Source organism: Guyanagaster necrorhizus (assembly GCF_019112545.1).
Source record: "Guyanagaster necrorhizus MCA 3950 unplaced genomic scaffold BT62scaffold_12, whole genome shotgun sequence".
Taxonomy (NCBI): Eukaryota; Fungi; Basidiomycota; class Agaricomycetes; order Agaricales; family Physalacriaceae; genus Guyanagaster; species Guyanagaster necrorhizus.
Window position 1 is genome coordinate 383188 of NW_025064891.1, and position 19367 is coordinate 402554.

At 49.4% G+C, this 19367-nt stretch overlaps 9 protein-coding genes across 9 annotated transcripts; 4 read left to right on the forward strand and 5 right to left on the reverse strand.

Annotated features, from left to right (window-relative positions):
* Positions 1–51: 51 nt before the first annotated feature.
* Positions 52–1039, reverse strand: BT62DRAFT_994003 (uncharacterized protein). Its single transcript, XM_043190445.1, has 2 exons — positions 861–1039; positions 52–804 (listed from the first exon to the last, which is right to left on the reverse strand). Exon 2 carries the CDS (start codon positions 754–756, stop codon positions 358–360), a length of 399 nt encoding a protein of 132 aa, XP_043039857.1. The 5' UTR covers positions 757–804; positions 861–1039; the 3' UTR covers positions 52–357.
* An 85-nt stretch (positions 1040–1124) lies between these two features.
* Positions 1125–2278, forward strand: BT62DRAFT_931807 (uncharacterized protein; the record flags this gene model as incomplete). The annotated part of the gene is made up of 2 exons (XM_043186205.1): positions 1125–1846; positions 1901–2278. Exons 1-2 carry the CDS (start codon positions 1199–1201, stop codon positions 2276–2278), a joined length of 1026 nt encoding a protein of 341 aa, XP_043039858.1. The 5' UTR covers positions 1125–1198.
* Positions 2279–2478: 200 nt separating this feature from the next.
* On the forward strand, positions 2479–5089 carry BT62DRAFT_114452 (uncharacterized protein). The gene is made up of 7 exons (XM_043179734.1): positions 2479–2520; positions 2573–2693; positions 2744–2883; positions 2935–3050; positions 3097–3632; positions 3681–4612; positions 4663–5089. Exons 1-7 carry the CDS (start codon positions 2518–2520, stop codon positions 4870–4872), a joined length of 2058 nt encoding a protein of 685 aa, XP_043039859.1. The 5' UTR covers positions 2479–2517; the 3' UTR covers positions 4873–5089.
* A 1133-nt stretch (positions 5090–6222) lies between these two features.
* On the reverse strand, positions 6223–7711 carry BT62DRAFT_986889 (uncharacterized protein; the record flags this gene model as incomplete). Its single annotated transcript, XM_043190028.1, has 7 exons — positions 6223–6517; positions 6567–6627; positions 6681–7008; positions 7060–7151; positions 7210–7424; positions 7496–7642; positions 7684–7711. 7 exons carry the CDS (start codon positions 7709–7711, stop codon positions 6441–6443), a joined length of 948 nt encoding a protein of 315 aa, XP_043039860.1. The 3' UTR covers positions 6223–6440.
* A 100-nt stretch (positions 7712–7811) lies between these two features.
* On the forward strand, positions 7812–8922 carry BT62DRAFT_931809 (protein tyrosine phosphatase). Its single transcript, XM_043186206.1, has 2 exons — positions 7812–8550; positions 8601–8922. The coding sequence occupies exons 1-2, from the start codon at positions 7827–7829 to the stop codon at positions 8678–8680; spliced, it is 804 nt and encodes a 267-aa protein (XP_043039861.1). The 5' UTR covers positions 7812–7826; the 3' UTR covers positions 8681–8922.
* Positions 8923–9642: 720 nt separating this feature from the next.
* BT62DRAFT_931811 (uncharacterized protein) lies at positions 9643–10586 on the reverse strand. Its single transcript, XM_043186207.1, has one exon. It carries the CDS (start codon positions 10474–10476, stop codon positions 9898–9900), a length of 579 nt encoding a protein of 192 aa, XP_043039862.1. The 5' UTR covers positions 10477–10586; the 3' UTR covers positions 9643–9897.
* Positions 10587–10626: 40 nt separating this feature from the next.
* Positions 10627–13040, reverse strand: BT62DRAFT_931812 (uncharacterized protein). The gene is made up of 3 exons (XM_043186208.1): positions 12796–13040; positions 12175–12741; positions 10627–12124 (listed from the first exon to the last, which is right to left on the reverse strand). The coding sequence occupies exons 1-3, from the start codon at positions 12967–12969 to the stop codon at positions 10718–10720; spliced, it is 2148 nt and encodes a 715-aa protein (XP_043039863.1). The 5' UTR covers positions 12970–13040; the 3' UTR covers positions 10627–10717.
* Positions 13041–14168: 1128 nt separating this feature from the next.
* BT62DRAFT_931814 (phospholipase B) lies at positions 14169–17186 on the forward strand. The gene is made up of 8 exons (XM_043186209.1): positions 14169–14669; positions 14723–14927; positions 14980–15220; positions 15270–15437; positions 15493–15803; positions 15857–16081; positions 16137–16538; positions 16590–17186. The coding sequence occupies exons 1-8, from the start codon at positions 14231–14233 to the stop codon at positions 16756–16758; spliced, it is 2160 nt and encodes a 719-aa protein (XP_043039864.1). The 5' UTR covers positions 14169–14230; the 3' UTR covers positions 16759–17186.
* Positions 16857–19352, reverse strand: BT62DRAFT_931815 (uncharacterized protein). Its single transcript, XM_043186210.1, has 7 exons — positions 19300–19352; positions 19212–19253; positions 19080–19163; positions 18888–19030; positions 17525–18831; positions 17259–17472; positions 16857–17198 (listed from the first exon to the last, which is right to left on the reverse strand). Exons 1-7 carry the CDS (start codon positions 19334–19336, stop codon positions 16959–16961), a joined length of 2067 nt encoding a protein of 688 aa, XP_043039865.1. The 5' UTR covers positions 19337–19352; the 3' UTR covers positions 16857–16958.
* Positions 19353–19367: the final 15 nt, after the last annotated feature.

Below are 19367 nucleotides of genomic sequence, written 5' to 3' on the forward strand. Positions count from 1 at the left end.
GTGGTCACCGGATCGGGGACATCATCCATGACTCAGATAACAACTCCTCGAAGACAGACGACAACGGTAACCACCTCAAATGTGAGTACATTCCAAGAAGCAAAGATGAGTAAATTATCTACATGTTAGCATCTAACTACTAGCATACACAACGAAGAAATAGATAGAGAAGAGATACAGTGTGATATAGCGATATACTGAAGATCGATTATGGCTACAGGGTGTTGGACGGAGGAATCCAAAAGAGATATCATTAGATATCAGAAAATAAATGAACTCCTTGAAGAATTCAAGACAAAGTCCCGACCCGGATTTCGAAATTGATTCGTCTGGATCGTTCAGCTAGGCGATGAGGTCCTAGACCTTTGCTTGTGCAAGCGCAGTCGCGTTCTTTGAACTGAGCTGGAAGGGCGATGACAGCATCGATGGCAGAACGTTCTCATTACAGTCCTGGTGTTGTTCTGCGGCATGGGCTGAAAAGTCGAGTCTCCTGGCCCGAACGCCACGCACCCCAGCCCCCCTTGGGTCGTCGCTGCTATGGACGGTACTAGTAGAAGTGTTCTTCCGTCCCTTGGGTCGTGGCGTAGCGAGGACGGAAGAACTGTAGAATGTGCCAGTTTGTGCTACGGGAGTGGAATAGCGGCTGTCGATCGAGGGAGACGGTCGCTGGGCGGAAGCAGGGATAGGTGAAGGTGTCACCGCCTGCGAGATGGGGCGCAACAGGGCATCCTTTCTTGTAGCACTTCTCGTTTGCATGATGGAAAAAGGCAAGTTTTAGTGATTGCTGCTGTGATGTTTTGCCCTCTTTTATATGCAAGATTAGTATAGAGCCACTGTCTAGAAATATATTATTCAAGTACCTTGCAGTTTTCTTGTTCTACAGGTCAAAGCGCACTGGACAAAAGGGACAAGACCAGCGTTAGACGCTTCACCGTCACCTTTTTATGGCATATCTTGGATACCGAGGGCCTATTTGTGTCCAAAATAGCTCGGAGTTGACTCGTGGTCAGAGTCAAGGCTCAGCACACTGACAGCCGTGCGACAGGCCAATGCTCCAGCCCACCCAATTTCAATTAATGCACATGACCGCGCCTTATGGCAATCACTTTTGTCACGACAATGTAAAACACAAAAAGTGGCAGGACATGCTTTCCTACGTCTCTTCGTGTCTCCGCCAGCTCTCTGCCTTCGTTTCACAATGAGTTTCTACTACCAGCCCTTGAGGGTCCCTCACCCGCCAAACTTCCCCCTCTTCGACACCTTTGTTCCAAAACGCGCGTCGTTTTGGGCCCACCAGCACACTCAGGCGATGAAGACGCCTAAAGTCACGAAACTCATGAACGACCTCCCCAAACGCATGGCGCCACAGTTCAGAAAGGTCCGAGTAGAGAACATTGCGTCGGCTCTTCGACGTCACAAGTTTTCCAACAACATTGGAGTTTCTCGTTCGTCCAAACTTCCCGACAGTAATCCGCCTGTCCCTCATGGGGAGGACAGAGATAATATGGAAGAGCTGGTTGCATCTCTGGATTCTACCCACCTCTACATTCTCACGGCGCACAGATGCCAAATGGCCTTCGACACTAACCTCACGCCGGAGGTGATGGCACAACGGATGCAGAAGATCGAGGACCGCGACGCCGCTGCCTCACGAGTGAGGCTGAAACATCGTCAGGAACGAGAAAAGGCCGAGCGTAAACGGAGGAAGCAGGCACAGGATGACCTTCGAAAGAAGAAACAGCAGGAGGAGGAGGAAGCAGAGCGGTTAGAGCAAGAACATAAACGCAAACTGAGGGAAGCACAGCAGGCCAAGGTTTCTCCTCCCCATACCCCACCGTTTAAGCCAGTGAGTGTATCTTGTTCGTCCTATAACGACCCCTAATTGAAGCTGCTCTGTTAGACTTTCCAAGAGTCACCTTCCGCCACGCTGTACCGTTTGTACGAATCCAAGTGGGCAGATTTAAAAGCAGGCAACACGATGTCTATCGGTCATCTTACGTTTATGACCTTTCCTTGGCCAACTCTTGAGAGGATCTCCGGGGAGGTAAACCTCACGTTTCAAAACGTTCGCGACTTTCTATTGGATCCTGCCAGACCCAACTCCAAAGATAAGAGCAAAAAAGATATCCTCAAGGAAGAGCTGTTGAGGTGGCATCCGGACAAGTTTATAAAGGTACTGCCGTTGGTGTGTGAGAACGACAGGGAAATGGTTGGCACTGCAGCAAAGACGATCGGGAGGTTGATGATGGAGTTGTTGCCCGAGTTCACTCGTGTATAGAGCATTGTGCATAATGTAGACTGTAACATGATAGATTCCGTTTCAATGATTCAGAGGGAGCTGTGAGGCCTGGATTACTTACTCTAGTAGACTGTAGGGAACTGTGAGGCCTGGAAAACAACTCGGCACACCCAGAAGGCAACTCTGGTAGCCGATGGCTCTGCCAAGCAGAAACAAATAACGTGACCTGATTCGCGTGGTTCTGATTCAACCATTCTTCTTTCGCGAAAACCCCCATCATGGTAAGCCTCTCGCCGCCGTTACAAACATTTTTCATGCTCACGCTCGCTCAAGTTCTACTCAGAGGCAATTTTGTCGCGGCGCGGTCCACTTGGAAAAGTATGGCTCGCTGCACACATGGAACGCAAATTGTCAAAGACGCAGACGCTGCAGACGGACATTGGAGAATCCGTCGGTGCGCCCCTAATTTCTGTCGCCCCTATCCCCTTTAATACATGAAAATAGGCGCCATAATGGGTCAAGATATAGAAATCATGGCGCTGCGACTCAGCGGACAACTTCTTCTCGGTGTTGTACGCATATATAGCAGGAAGGCCAAATATCTGCTAGATGACTGCAATGAGGCGCTGTTAAAAATCAAAATGGTCCGCCAGCCCGTATTACTGTTGTCTCACAGTATTTCATTGTCATTCCAGGCATTTCGTCCAGGCATCGTCGACATGAATGAAGACCAACTTGTGGCCAACAAGAACGCGATCACACTAGCCAACAACGATTTGGACTTGAATCTTTTTATTCCCGACGTCAACTGGTATGCCGTTGCTCTGACCTATGTCCATGCACTCATCTGAGCACAGGGATATGGACTTTGAGGATCGCCCTTTACCACAACAAGGGCATCATCATCAAGCCCGTGTCGACGACATCACTCTACGAAATACTGAAGATTTTGGCCAGTTTGACTACAATGATCCTCTCGACTTGGGTCCCACCGATGGAATTGGGTCCCAGGACTTCGATATAGATTTAGATCTCGACTGGGGTGACGGTGCTGTTAATAACAACTCTATGGATGTCGACGGCCTAAGCGTCGATGGCAGCGTCGGTGTTGGACGAGATGCAGCGCCAGGCAGGGATTCCATTGGAGTAGATGCTCACCTGCTGGATGGTGACGTAGACATGGACATTGACATCGACCTTCTTCGTCGCAGCAAAAGCCGTGAAGCTTCTGAACATCCTTTCGACGCGGACATGAACATTGATGTTCCCGACTTTGGTGATGTAGACTTGGGTGATTTGGGTATTGGTTTTGATCTCCCAAACGACCTACCTTCCGACCTTCCTCATGAGGGTGAGAAGACTCCTGGACAGACGCGATCGTCTTCGCGAGCTTGTAAGTTCACTGGCGAACTTGATTACTATCTCTCACCGCCGGCTTTAGCTTCTCCTCTCTCCGATGTTCCCCTTACCCCACCTCCAATCGAAATGAATGGTGATCTGACACCGATCGCTCCTGTTAAAACACAACGAAAACGCAAGGAAAAGAAGCAGATAATCGATGCCGTGACCGAGCTTCAAGGTGGTCCGGGTAATGGTCGAGGACGACATGGCCTAGGTGCGCCGGTGAACAAGGATGTAAGCGATATTCTTGTTGAACCCCACTTTCTTCCTCGATCCTCTGTTGTGATGCGCTTGCTTGAGATTCGTAGCGACCCGTTGGCGTACTTCCTTCCTACTAGAATCACTCCCCAAGGCACTTTCTTATGTGCTGGCCCCCCAGGGTTGGCGCCTGAGTTGGCGGAAATGTTCATGCGACCGATAAGTGGTTCGAAAAAACGCGGTATTTCTCCGGGCAAAGGCCCGAACAAACGCCGGAAGGTTGATGAGGCGATTATCCATGAGGATGAGATTGAGCATGGCCGTAGGGCGGAAAGTCTGGCTCCCAGTATCGCATTGGGGAGCGATGTCGTGGGCCGTGGTGTCAGTGTTGGACCTGATGCACTGGACTTCGGCGATCAAACAGGTGGCGTGGAGGATTTCCAGTTGGATGTTCCGGACCTTGATCTTGATGTTGGTCTCGACGTGCGCGAAAAGTCGGCGGCACCCACTGACAGAAGTCGGATGTCGACGCCTGCCGGTGACTTGTTGGAGGATGGCACGGACACTTATGCCGATCTGACGTGCCCCATTGCTATGTTTGATATCCGACCATCGACACAGACTCAAGAGAAAGAGGCAGAACCAACGGATACAGAAGGCAAAGGTTATAGCAAGAATACTGTGAAGGCACTGGGTGTCATCAGGCGAGAGCTGAGGCCTGGCGAAGATGATGCAGGGGAGAAAGTAATCAGTTTCCGCAAGATGGCTGATAAGGTACCTCTTTCGTGAATTTGGGTTTTTGATCTTAATAACGACTATTCCAGGCATCACGTCGAGCTGCCGCTTCTTTCTTTTTCGAACTGCTCGTTCTTGGAACTCGGGATTGCGTCAAACTGTCGCAATCAGGGCCGTTCGAAAACATTGAAGTCCGGGCCCAAGATAAATTATGGGAGCGTCAGCGTCACGGATCTGCTGAACCGTCCGTACGCGGTGCGTCGGTTGCGCGATCTATTGCATCTACCATGGGATTATAATTGAATGCCACCGTATCCAATCTATTGGAATGTCTTGGATTTATTTACGAACCTTTTACGTCCACTATCCATTACACTCCGTATCTTATTGTTTTTTTTTTCGCTATCACTTGTTGTGTTCATTACTATGGTGTAGTGTATGTTTTTGTTTGTTCAATGAGCAGTTCTATCACTTGGTGACGATTGAAAGTAGACGGGCTTAAGCTTTTGACCTGAAGTTGAGATTGGAAAAGGCGCTGTGTGTTGTGCAGAGATATGACACGGAATCCCTACCTTGACGAAACTATTAGAAGGCAGGTGGAACCCCCCAGACAAGTGCCGGCTAGTAGGATCTGCGAGGACGCGTGATTGATATTTTATGCGCTGAGTATCTGTATCAGAGTGTTAAACGTCTTTACGACATCGTACTGGCGTCACGGATGATGAATGATCGACAGTACAAGTGATTGATAGAAATAATGAAAGACTGATCCTCACGGCTTCAACGTAAAGTTTCAACCCTGGGGTATCGGCACTGGTACCTTCGCTTTTCCATCGATATCTAGCGTCACAGCGAATCTGCCGACCCAGCTGTAATCACCCGGAGTTGCTGCACAAGCTGAGTATCATTGAAGAATACACGGAGATTGTTGAATGCCTCCTCTGATACCTCGATACCCAAAGTGACCTCATCCGCATAAATCACCCGAGCAGCAGCGAGATGAGACCCCAGTGATTGACGATTGTGTTATGGTGGAAGAATTGGAGCTCACGAACGGTGAGATGACTCGGAAACGGTGTCGTTCGGATGGGCGACCTTCTGATGGTCATCCTAGAATGAGATCAGCATCAGACCAGGGTGAGATGCTCGAAGCAGGATCGTATTACCATTGATATACTGCGTTATTAGTCGCAGTACGCAGTATCTATTATCTAAAAGAAGAATCGTCCATGAGAATAGTTTTAAGTGGCTCTTAGTGCCTTGACATGCGGCGAGCAACTCTCATATCCCCCCCCCCCACATGACACTAAACACATCATTTCACCCTACCGCGAGTTGAAAATTAGAACTTACGGTCAGACGGGAGTGGGTCTCGATCCTGGGCTTGGGCTTACAGACGCCGTCAAGGTCGAGGACCACACCGTTGATCCGTCAGACAGTCTGCGAGTAGTCTATAGATAGTGGCCAGTCAAGCTAGTGAGAGGTAGTCTGTGCCAGCTTCGGGGAAGATATACGACACCCGTGCCGGAATATCCTCATCCCTCTTCCCGAGAAGCAGAGCTGGCAGAGAGGGGGCGTAGGAGAGGATGAGGAGTAGTCTCTAACCGTATGAAGATAATGGATGTAGATGAGGAGCAAGATGAGCGATGCCACAACTTCACTTTCATCGGGTTATGGTTACATTCGAATAGATGTCCTAAATATTACTGACATGCCGCAGGCATTGCCCAACGGTGCATGATGCAGCTGAAATACCAGATACCCATTCAGACCCATAGTTGACGATTCCGTGAGTGGGACGTAAGATATCCCACGCGAAAAGCATTCATGATCACGCAAGAATCGAAAAGTCGGTAATGGCACTGGGCTACACACGTTTGAAGACATACAAAGAATTGATATCCCAGTATGCTTCCTGGAATTTCTCCGGATTGTTATCAACGACTACAAGTGGTTAGGGAAGGCAGAAACAGATTGAAATAGCTCAACGTACAATCTACACAGGTGGAATTGCCACAGCCGGCAGAAGCAAATACATTGCCTGCCCAGTCACCCTATGGGATTCAAGTCAGGACTAAGGGGTAATATCATGACAAGGATGACGCACGCAGAAAGTTAGATCAAACACGATCTTGTGACTGTCAAAGTGAGTGGAGTAGTCGCATTCCTTTACAGGGAAAGATGCGTCTGGTTCACCCCAACTCTCGGTGCCGATGTGCGTAAAGAAGAACGGATATCGAACCTCGAGTGGCACCCACCAGCTGTTCCTGGGCCAATACCAGACTTGGATGCCTGTGTCTTGGGTTCTACGCATCGCGTACCATGCGCCGCCGATACTGTTGAATGGAAAACCATAAGAGCTGCGTTGAGTAAAGGAGGTTCCGCAGCCCTGATTATAGTTGAAGTTTGTGTCACAGTTGGTTGATTCAGTTTGCCTTGAATAACGGTCATGACTTGAAACGATTCCAAATATGCAAGGAACCTACCCGCTCTGGAAACGCACCTCAGGCATGGTACAGTTGGGGGTTGTGTGGAGAGAAGCAAGGTTGTTTGTATTGAGATTGACGCCTTCTATGATCTACATAGCTGATGGTAAGTGGCCGACGAGAATAAAACAGGAGGAAGAAATTATCTACATCTATTTCGCCGCCCTGGGGCCATGGACTCGACTGGCTGAATGACCAGAAGGCCGGCCAGGTCGCACAGCCGGCAGGCATGTGTTCGACGTCCAGAATAAAGACAGATTGGTCGTAGGCGGAGAATGATTCAATGCGAATACTGTCCCTGCCACGAGAATTGGCAGAAACGACCTGGTGGGCGTCGGCACGCATAAAAAACTTGGTATTATCGGCTGAAGCTGTGGCCGGATGAAGTTGAAGTTGGTGACTTGGTCTACGACGGGAGATAAGTAATAAGCAATACCATAAGAGAGATTGGTGGCTATGGAAGTGGGCTTGTCGACATAGTTGACGCGACCATGAGTAGGGTCGTCAAATGTTTTCCAGTCAAAGCCAGAGAAAAAATCTGATCCAATGAACTTGTCATGCAAGGTGAAACTGGCAGGAAGAGCTTGGACAGAGATAAAAAGAGCGGCGAGGAACAAGGAATACATGAGGGGGAGAAACAGACGGACGACATGGCAGAGAGAAAAGAGACAGGCTTTTATAGAACTGAGAGAACAGATCGGTTCAGTAGTGTACTAGTACGATGGTAGCAGGCGATCCGATCAAATGCTGACATAACAGGTTGATCAATGACCACCACGAGAAAGCCGACCGGGTTTGTCAAATATTACCTTGTCACGTACAACGTCCTCTCCACTCTTGGCTGGTCATGGATCCTCATTCTCACCCTTGTCCACTTATTCAACCTTGACCGTAAATCTGCCGCCATCCAGCCAAGCACTGTCTCCGCCTTTTCTCGCTTCCTCTCCTTCGTCCATGCTGACAAAATTTATCCTTCCTATATCGAGACCCAGCTACCGACTTTGCTGCAGCCCATCTACCGTCGTGCGACAACGACGTACTGGCGAGTCGGAACCATCACCGCGTTCGTGCAGTCATGCGCCATCCTCGAGGTCGTCCATGTCCTGCTCGGTTGGGTGCGCAGTCCACTGTCAACGACGGCCATGCAAGTTGCCAGCAGACTGTACGCCATTTGGGGCGTCACCGAGCCATTCCCATCTGTCTGCTCGAATCCTCTCTACACGACCATGGTGTTCGCCTGGTCTGCCACGGAAGTCGTCCGTTATTCTTTCTATGCATTCACCCTCCTTGGTCATGAGCCCAAACAGCTCCTCTACCTCCGTTATACCCTCTTCTATGTCTTATATCCTCTCGGCGCTTCCTCTGAAGCATTCCTCAATTACGCTACACTTCCCGCTTCCTCCCCCATACCTAGCTGGTTGTCATGGGCGCAGGGTATGTGGAAACCCACAGACTACATTCGTGGTCTTTTGTTCTTGATCTGGTGGCCAGGTGAGATATTTCAGTCACTTCCCTTCCCTTTTCAATCTAATCTCTACAAGGTCTCTATGTCATGTACACGCACATGATTGTCCAGAGACAAAAAGTTCTGAGGCCGAGGAAAGGCACAAAGGCAAATTAATTTGCTACAAGTAGGATAGAGTAACTCTCAGAGCCCCGCATTCAACTTGGACTTGTATAATTTCCTGATTGATGCTTTTCGCAAACCCGATACGAGCTTTCCCTTTTCGCAGCCCATAATCGAACGTGGTGTAATCTGTTCACGTCCTTTCAGTAATATCTCCACGGAAACCAAAATACGTACACAATCTTGAAAATCTTGTTAGCGTAAACCAATAAAAATAATCTCATTTATGATTACCATCATATAGAGCTCATCTGTCACTAATCGAGACGCATAAATGAGCGTCGTCCTCGTGTCGATTACCTGGAAAGGATCGGCCGCGTTACATCTACCAGAGGGTAAGGAAGTACAGCATTAAGTTCAAGGGAAATCATAGATTCTGTTCCACAATCATAGCATCCATGAAGACGATCCAATACGTCTACAGGAGAATCAATTCAATCCAAGAAGGGCTAAATGATTGGGATACCGTACTTCTGATTTGACGGCCATGTAGAGAGGGTTTTCCCTTGCCTTTGTGGTATCGGAACATCCCAGACAGAGTTACAGAAAAATGTGATAGATCGAGAATTTTGGAGTGACGGAAAAACTTGCCTCTGACTGACTCCTGCTTCCTTGTGAGATATACAGAAAACATACGAGCTTCCACCAAGCCTGCAGCTATCATGTTCTTGAACAGTGTGGGCTGCTTGCAGCACGCTATGGACCCGAACGCCATTCCCAGTAAGCCATCATTTGGAAAGTAGTTGAAATCATCTGTCGTCCTACTGACGGCACCAAAAGTTTGGTTTTGAACGGTAAGACAGCCAAGTTTGATTGTCTCCGTGGCTAATACCGTTCTGAGGAAAGTTAATGAATTACTCACGTAGTGTAGACCACCGAAAAATTCCTTCTCTTGTTGATGTAGGAGCTGCTCTTTTCGGGGACAAACTGGTCTCTGATGTAAGATGGACAGGTTGTAGGGAACCAAAGGTCTGCGTTTAGAAAGGCGTGCCAATGTTGGTGGGTTACAATTGGAATTCTATAGCCAGGAAAAGCGTGTGCAGGGCAGGAAAATAGAGAGAGCGAAATAGTAATGTAGAGCATACGCGCTACCAAGCAATATACGTTTATACGCAGAATCTCACCACGAGTAAAAAAACGGTGTCTAATTCGACAACGGCGGCCCAGGTTTGTCTGCTGCTCCCACAGAAGACGGGCCAGCAGAGAATGGATCAGAGGCAATCCTTGACCAAAACTGGAGCCGCAGTCGTTGGTGAAGGTACTGTAACTGTGGCGATGATCGGGCTGGGAGGTTTCTTCACATCACCACCACCACCATCACCACCATCCAGGTTCAGCCATGGCCCCCGATTCCTCCAGTGTCGAGCCGACCGCTTGTTGTGGGACCGCATAAACACGATGCCAGCGATGCCAGCGACTACCACAGCTCCGACGACAGCCCCAGCGATGGCCCCGTCTCTCTTTGACGATGACGAGGTCGTGGTGCTGGGTTCAGCAGAGTAGGTGGCGGGGTAGAGCGTCAATGTCGCCGACTTGATCTGTGTTATCGACCCGGACACGATAGCCGTGTAGGGGACGACCGAGACTACTGCCCACGGTGAAAGAGGTGTGACGACCGTGTATTCCGTCTTGGTACTTAGCACAGTCGTCGTGCTCGTTGGCTGCTCCTGGGTTACCGTCAACCCGATAACAGAGATATCATTCGAATTTGTGCTCGAGATCTGCCGCGCCGCAAAAGGGCTGGCTAGTGCTTGGGTGACGACGAGGCACAGTATAAGGCAGGCTTGCATCGCAACGTCGTAGCCGCAACTGGCAGTATAGAGTACTAGAGAAAGCAGCGCTACTCGGGGCCTGGGCGTCGTGTGAACCATGCAGCTTATACATATCGCGGATAAGCCAGATAACCTATGAAACGCTCCGATTTTCTACATGTAGTACGGATACGACAACCAGAATAAATCAAATTTATTATCATAAATACAGATGGGCAATAATATAATACATAATTTCCGAGGAACCTAATACATACATTCATCTGGCAGCGACTTCAAATGCTTTCCGGATCGACTCTAGCTCTTCCGTATGTCTGGCAAACTCGACTTTTAGTCTCTGCATCGCCTCCACATCCAACAACTCTACGTCCCCATCAGAATCAGTGATGCTCCCGGCAGAATCGTCAAACGCATTCAACAGGGCATTCACCCTATCTCGCTGCTCAACCAATCTGGTGAATGACTTGATGTAACGCCCATAAGCCGCCACATAGCCCTTGCGCAAGGAGGCACGATCTATGGGCAGCGGACGCTGGGTTTCCTGAGCGTTGGTTAAATTCGAGGCCATAGATGAAGGTGTCGTCGTCGGGGGAGAAGGGAAGGGACCAGGGGATCGGTGCTGACGTTCCTGCTTGATTTCTCCCTCGTCTTCAGACGATGTGTATATAGGCGAGCGATGGCGACGCGACCGTCCATTTGCAGTGCCTGAGCCGCCTGCCGTCACACGGGCGGACAACTGAGGGGATTGGGATAGAAGCGGTGGACGGTGAGCAGCCTTCTTCGCAGGCGCAAGGGGAGGAAGAGGTGAAGGTTCTCTTTTGATTGCCTTTGGATGTACAGCTAAGTCTGGCATCGGCTTCTTGTTCGATGAGGACTCCCTGCTTCCGGAAGGCACCGAGGCGCCTTCCCCAATCCTCCGCCGCTTCGACTTGCCATATTCCTCATCATCATCATCTCGAGGTTTTTTGCGCTTGATGTTACAAGTGGACGATGCGAGGTCTCTGCTGTTTTTATCTCGTTCACCCCCAGAGTCCCGTCTTGGCCGTTCAGAATCCGAACCGTGCCCATCTCCGGCTGACTGTCTGAGTTTCTTGATGCGCTGGATGGGAGCGGCAGGAGCGGTGCTGCTCGGTGGCAGGTCCCGAGATCGACTTCCTTCCTCTGATTTAACACGAGAAGAAGTACTGCCGTCCTCCGACCTCGGCGCCCTGTATCCCGACCCTGGCGGCTTCCGAGTAAGAGCAGAAGGTGCAGTTTTTGTTGGAGGCGTGCTAGCAGACAGACTACCTGCTCCGAGGTCTGTTTCCTTGCCCTTGGGCGCCACACTCGGTTTAGTATTGGCTTTGGGCTCCGTCTTGACTTCAGGCACCTTGGCTTTCCCCTTCTTTTCTTTCACGGCCTTTGTCACCACAGATCGCATTGGAGGCGCTTCGGCCGAGGCGCCCGCAATTGGTGTTGTCGCCGGAGGGCGGTAAACGACGTGGGTCCAGGTGGGGTCGGACTCAGGAATTCCAAGGGAGCTCAGAGCTACCCTTGCAGCCCGGGCTATGGTGTGTCGCTCTGAATCTGAGAGACCGGGCCATTCGTAAGGGCGAACATGCTGGTAAGACGTATTTTTGAGACGCAAGCGACCATCCTTCTTCGACGCGGACACAGGTTCAGCGATCTATGGTGATTATCATAAGTTAGCATAAGCATCAAAATCAAGTAGCACACCTCTTGCAAAACATCCAAAATTTCTCGTCGATGAGTGGCATCACAACTTGGTGCGACAGCCTTGACGGCGTCGTCAGCTTTGCGGTCGCCTTTTGCCAGATATCGAATAAGACGGATTCTAAGAGACGACTGGGCTACAGCACGCGCTGGATTGTCAGGAGGAGATCTGGGACGTGGAGGCGGAGCAGAAGAAGTCGATGCTGCTGAAGCGGGAGTGGGGTTCGGTCGTGCTGTCTGATCAGACGGACGTAATGGCCTCCTAAACATCGACGAGGCTGCTTGCTGCTTCTTCTTTTGTTTTGTTGGAGGCGCAAGATCGGGAGGCGGGTCAATGAACTTTGTCTTGTGTACCTCCTTCTGCTTGGCGGCATCCAATGTTCTCTGCTGGATCTGCTCGGAAAGATCCTTGTCAAGCGTAGGTTCAACCGTGAGCTTTCCGGTGATATTTGCGTGTAATCTGAGAGGTACATTGGGTTTGAGCGCAGACGGGGTACGCAGGTAGAGTTCGTGGCGGATGTTTTCGTGCTGAGTTTTGATGGGAAAGAAGGCACCATCGACAAAGATTCCCTAGCAAAAGATATTCCGATTGGCATTCGAAAATGAGACACAAGTCTAACACACCGGCTTGTCGCCAAGCTCGAACTGTAATTGGGGATGCTCTGAGGCATCGAGGGCGTCAAGAGTCTGGCGTGATAAGCGAACGATGTATGCCTGTTTCTGTGGATTAGATGGCAGAGCCTCTCCTAGTCGCGTATGGAAGCCCTGCAGCGCGTAGGTGGCGTCGGGCAGGAGCATGGTGGATGAGGACAAGATGCGATTCCGTTGGTGCAAGCGGAAAAGGGGGCCCTAGACTAACACGTGCAAACTCCGACACAAGAACGATCACTTCGATCGGGCTGGGTCTTGTTTCGTCCTTGTATTTGGGCAAGTCACTGTTACCAGGACAATTCCAGGAAGACCAAAGGTACCTATCCCCTTGATATTCGCCTCCAGAACACCCCCATTTCATGGTTCATTTTCCGAAGATGATGCAATGCTCCATTAAGCATAGCCCAGCGCTTATTCGAAGCCAGAAACATGTTGTCCACCCTGTCATAGGGTCAATTTCATTGATCAAGTTAGACGAGATGCCATCCTGGTAAAGAAATTCCCGCTGGTCTGTGTGCCCAGCATCCCAGGCGGGGCGGCCGCCGAGTCCTACCTTCGCCGTATAAATCCCCCCTCCCCCTCCCCCCACACGTTTTCACTTGAGAGGATTTCATCCACCTCCTTCTTTTCCCTTTTGTATTGATGTTCTCTGGGTACCCAAGTCCTCTGGAATGCTATGCTGTAGTGGTTGGGCGTGTTCCTTTCTCGACGTCTCTTTGGGCTTGTCGCATTCTCTCCTCGAACCAAACACCCTTATTTTGTGTGCCCGTACTCATTGTAGGTCATGTATGAACAGAACTTGGACACTCGACACTAGTTTTGGTCTGCACCGTAATGTGTATCATCAGGACTCTGGTTCTCTCTTTTGAGCATCGTACTGTCCTGTTCTTGAGCACACACTCAGGCTTTCCTACTCTTCCTGCTCATCTCTGTACGTTTCACACCGTCTCGTCTACTTCGTTGCTTTGCCTAGGCTTTTGAGTATCGATCGGTTCTCCTGCATTGGTTTTGTCTGTCTCTTAAGTTATGGCAAAACAAGATAGGTCTCGATGATACTCCTTCGTTGGCAGGACTGGCATGGTTACCTTTTGTACGTAAGAGGATAAGTATGGCTTCCAGTGAGATGTACTAACCGCCACAGCTCCCGGGGAAAGATGTGCTCTCTTGTCGTGGGCCCCGGGCTTAAGGTCATGCATCTTGCACGAGCCAACCAAATGCACATCGAGTAGGGATGGTGACCATAGCGTAATTACTGGCGAATGAATACATTTATTGTTGCGTACTTTATTCAAATTCGAAACGGTGTCTAACGAACAAGCACTGCCACTACACTGATAATGGTGATCATCAGCAACAGCCATGACCATGAGCAGCATGCAGCATCTTTTCTTTTTCCCACCCATTCACCATGCTCCCGTTCTCCCTGTTACTCCTTATTGTTCCCGTCCTTGCCCAACAGAATCCCGAGCAGGACTCGGTTGACGACTATGCTCCGAAGGTGAATCAGCAGTGCCCAGATATCACGAACACTGATTTTATCCGCGCTTTCACGCCATCGAATCAAACCCTTCACCCGCAAGAAGCGGAGTACATACGGACGCGTAATTCAACGGTTATCTCTCCTGCATGGCTTGACTGGCTCGGAAACGGGTCCCAGCTCGGTTATGATATTGGTAGATTTCAAGGTCACTTTCCTACCATTGGTATCGCAATACCTGGAGGTGGTCTACGGTCAGCCCAGTTTGGCGCAGGAGCGCTTAATGCTTTGGATGCGAGGAATGATACGGCTAAATCTATTGGAACTGGAGGCTTGCTGCAGGTGTCTTCCTATATTGCTGGCTTATCAGGTCAGTGTGCTTTCGTAGGTATTCATGTCTATTGTCCTATTTACATCTTTTAGGCGGCTCATGGGTAACGGGTTCTCTTTTCTTCAACAACTTTCCCACCATCAATGATCTCGTCTTTGGAAATGGTGACGACCTTGCCGGTTGGCTACTGGATCTTCCTTTCGCAACACCGGACGGTACCGACATATTCTCCGACAACAATCAGTACTTTTTCGGAAGCATCCTATGGAGCATCATGGCTAAAGCAAACGCGGGGGTGTATGTTTCTTTTTTCTCTAATGTTCCTTCCTCCAGCTTCCTTACGTTACAGTGACACGAGCATCACCGACCCATGGTCGCGCATGATCTCATACCATTTTCTCAATCAAACCGATCGGATGAACTTTTTTACGAATGACACAGGCCACGGTGCAGGCCAGCTATGGAGTCACATACCCGACATCCCCGCCTTTCAGAATCACCAATTTCCCTTCCCTCTCGTCGTCGCTGATTCCCGTCCCGTTGGATCCAATCTAACTACTACTTTGGATCTTGATGCGGTGGTGTACGAAGTAAGCATGGTTCTTGGCTACATAGAAACAAGCTAATGGCTTTATCTAGATTACACCATTTGAACTAGCTTCATACGATCCGAACCTTTCAGCTGCCGTCAATCTTTCCTTTGCGGGTACCCATCTCTCTAATGGAAAGCCGGAAAATGGATCTGCTTGTGTGAGCGGTTTCGATCAGGCAGGTTTCGTGATGGGAAGCAGTGCCAGCTTGTTTAACGTGAGCTTTCCCCTGCCACGACGACGCCGTCATACTCAACGTAAAGTTAACATAGCAAATCTTGGACTTTGCTCGGAACACTCTGAATGGGTTTTCCAGCGACGACAGCAGCGGTATTCTCTACGTGCTTTCGCGTCAGTTACAGGAAGTACGCACCCGCGCAGATGACGTGGCCAACTGGCCTAATCCTTTTAATGGCATAAAGAGCGACACCTTCGTTGATTCAGATAAAGATTGGCTGGAGCTCATCGATGGCTCTTCAAATCAGGAGAATATACCATATGGTCCACTGTTCGTCAAGGTCCGTGGGTTAGACGTCATAGTCACCTTGGATTCTAGTGCAGACCAAGTGAATGACTGGCCAAAGTAGGTCCCACATATTGAATGACTTGGTGACAAAGCTAAGGCAGGTCATACAGCGGCACGGGTTTACTGTTCAGTGCGAAGCGGCAAGCAAATCAACTTCTGCCGTCACATCAACAGTTTCCGCCTATTCCTCAGACACCGGAGGCGTTCATTGATGCGGGTGTCAACTTGCGACCCACATTCTTTGGATGTGACCCTGTACAAGATCCTCAGGAATATCCTCTCGTTATCTATATTCCTCAAGCACCACCATTCAATGGGGATGATCCAGTCATTAAGTTTGTATCTTACCGCTTATGATTGGTATCAACTTAACTTCCACGATTGCCTTAGTTCTGCCACTTTCCGTCTTACGTACACCCAAAAGCATACTCGCCTCTTCCTTGATCAAGTCTTCAATAACACCATCTCAGGTTTCACTCCCAACACTACTTTAGCCGATCCGGACTTTCCTATATGTTTGCAATGCGCTTCCGTTGACCGAGCACGCTACAAAGTATCATCTAATGCGACTATCGCTCGCTCATCGATTTGCGAGCAGTGTTTTAAGCAGTACTGTTACGATCCACAGAACCCACCAAGCGTTTCCGAATTACCAGACAGAAAGTACACATTTGTCGATCCGGATCCGCAAGGATTGGATAAGATTACCACATTTCTGAGCCAGAGTAAGTTCAAGCTCATCGGGGGGTTGGTAGGGCTGGCCGCCTTTATGGGACTGCTGGTAGGAGGACTGTGAGTCTTTCTTCATCCCTGCTGGTGCCTTGTGCACTGATGTACTTACAGGATCTGGTGGAGGAAGCGCCGGGAGAAAAAATTGAATGCGGAATATAAGAGAATCAGTGCTTTGCACGAGGATGATACTCTCAAGAGATTCTCCGATTATGTGCGCCCCGAGGCGTCATATGCATCATACTTCTCGTATGAACTACCGGGGTATCGGGGATCTCAGTGACATTCGGTTTCCATCTGTTTGGTCCCGAGAGGGAATTGGCTCTCGTGTTGTTTTGTTATCTTCCTGGACCTATGTTTGCACCTTTCCTTTGCTATAGGCCCTATACCCCATCAGACATTTTGATGGTATCAATACTAGATACGGAACATGTATATGTACGATATAAATAGGAATGCAAGCCCACATTATCTCACCCAGTGTCATTCGCCATCCACTGGTATCGTGTCTAGTGTACGTGGATAGAGGCCAGTATCCTTCGATTGGGGAAGATAATGACTCATGCTCTGATTAAAGTCGGTCAGCGGCAGTCGGTGTACTCGTGTGATGGTCGTCTTTGGCTTGTCATGCACTACAACGGACTTGTACATGTCAATTTCGTTCAGCAGCTCCCGTTTCTGCGAAACAAGAGCCTCATGCTCCCGCGTTAATAATGCGTGTTTCTAGATACGTCAATCAGTTGGTCAGGAGAGAAGACGACGAAGGTACAATGAGGAGCGGACCTGTTTGGATTCAGCTAGTTCATTTCGTATCCGTTCGACATACATAATCTTCTGTGCATGGTTTTGGTGCCCTATGATTTCGGCGTTGAATTTACTCAGCTGCTGAGCGACATCCTCGGCCAGGGCATTTTTTGCGAGAAGCGAGCCAACCTCCTCAGATAGAGCACGATAAGCTTCCTGAAGATGCTCAGCACTGGCTACTTCGATACCAAGCCTGGGAGTTTTGTTCAGATCGAACCTGTAAATGCAGCAGAATGACAACATACAGGTCAATTTCAGCACGAAGACCTTCCTCAGCCATACGCTGCTTGTGGATGGTGGACGTCAGCCTCTGGGCATTTTCCTTTTCTCCTTTGAGTTCCTCCTTATAAGTATGGGACTGTTCCTCCAGCTTCGCCTTCAGATCTGCTGTTTGACGCCTATACTCCTCGGACTGCTGACATAGATCCTCAGCCAAGACTTCGGCAGCCTTAAACAATTGGCGAGCATTATCTCGTTCCCCCTCCGTCTGCGAAACTTGTCTCGATACGGTACCAAGATATTCTTCGACTTCCGCTAGTCTCTTTGACAAATCCTCCTTTGATTGCCCAACGTCCGTCAGTTCCAGATCCGCCTCGCAATGTGAGGAGAGAATGTCGTTGCAGAGCAGGCAGTAGTAGTCCGTGAACATCTTATCGATCTCTGTGTCGAGGTGGTCTCGCAGCGCAGACTCATCGTGCATATCCTTTTCAACAGCTGCGATTACAGCATCTGTATCGTCGACAGGACGCCGACTGACAACCTGTGATCGAAGGACGGGAGACCAGAATGAACGAATTTCCTCCTCAGTTTCGCGTAACCGATCTGCTAAAAGGTGGTTCTGATCCCTCACTTGACGGATCAAATTCGCCAATTCGACGACCTGTCCCTCTGCGTTAGCTAGCTTCCGCTGGAGGCGGAAAGCATACATTTGTGCCGTTAGATGGTTGTTCTGTAAACGGGAAAATGTCGTCTTAGAGATGGTAGCAGTAGCGAGGCGGCTGTATTCATTCGAGACGGTCTCCAGGAGAAGTTTCTGCTGCCGCAAATCCTCAAGCAATGAGTCTGCTTCAGCTGAGGACTCCTCCAATTTGAGACGCGTTCGTGTAGCCTCTTTTCGGGCAGTATCAGCTTCTGACTGAAGAACTTCATAGGCCGCTCGTGCAGCTGCAGTGTCTTCGTCTCGTTTCACTTTCATCACCATCGATAATGCCTCCGCTTCCTCTCCCCGCTTCTTCGCTGCTTCTAAGGCCTTCTCCAAGTGAGCGATCTTTTTATCCTTCTCCCTGATTTCCTCCTTCCACTTATTCTTCCTTTGGATGACGTCCCCTTGTTTGGAAGACAGTTGGGCACGCTCATGCTCTGTTACACGAAGCTTCATGCGAAGCCCTTTAATTTCAGCTTTATCAGAGGAAGCGGCTTTGCTGAGTTCTTGTATCCGAAGATCGAGCGCGTCATGTTGTTTCTTCTGTTTGTCAAGTCGGGTAGTTTGTTCTAAAACTGTCTTTTGAGCGCGAGATAGCTCAAGCTTCAGGCAATCAATCTCATTGTTGTGCTACAAAAAGACATCAATTGAGTCAAAAGCGTGGGGAGGTGATGGAGCCACTCAACGGATCTCTTGTCCTCATTGTGTAGTCTTTCTAAATCTTCTACCTTCCTCTGTAAAATGGCATAGCGGTCGGCATTGTTCGAAGAAGGTTTAGTAGTTGGTTTGCTGGTAGTCGCTATAGTGTCTGTGTTGTAACTATTCGGTCCTAGAACAGCGCGGTCAACATACTACCCTGCAGACAGTGATTGTCATACCGGGGACATCAGAAGGTTCCTTTTTCGAAAATCTGTCCATCTTTTCCAAGAAAGCACCACGTTTATATGCGTCGAGTTGGGAGTCTAACAAAAGAAGTCAATAGTGCTCTTCGAAATCGTTCGGACGCGTACCCAGAGCAATATTATAGGCGTTAGGGCCAGGTATATCAGATACTGCAGACATTATCCAGCTGTCAAGGAATAACAAGAGGCATCGTACCTTTGGGCGCCTCAAACCTCGGGCCTCTGGGAAACATGAAATTCGGAATCAACTTCGGGCACGTCCGA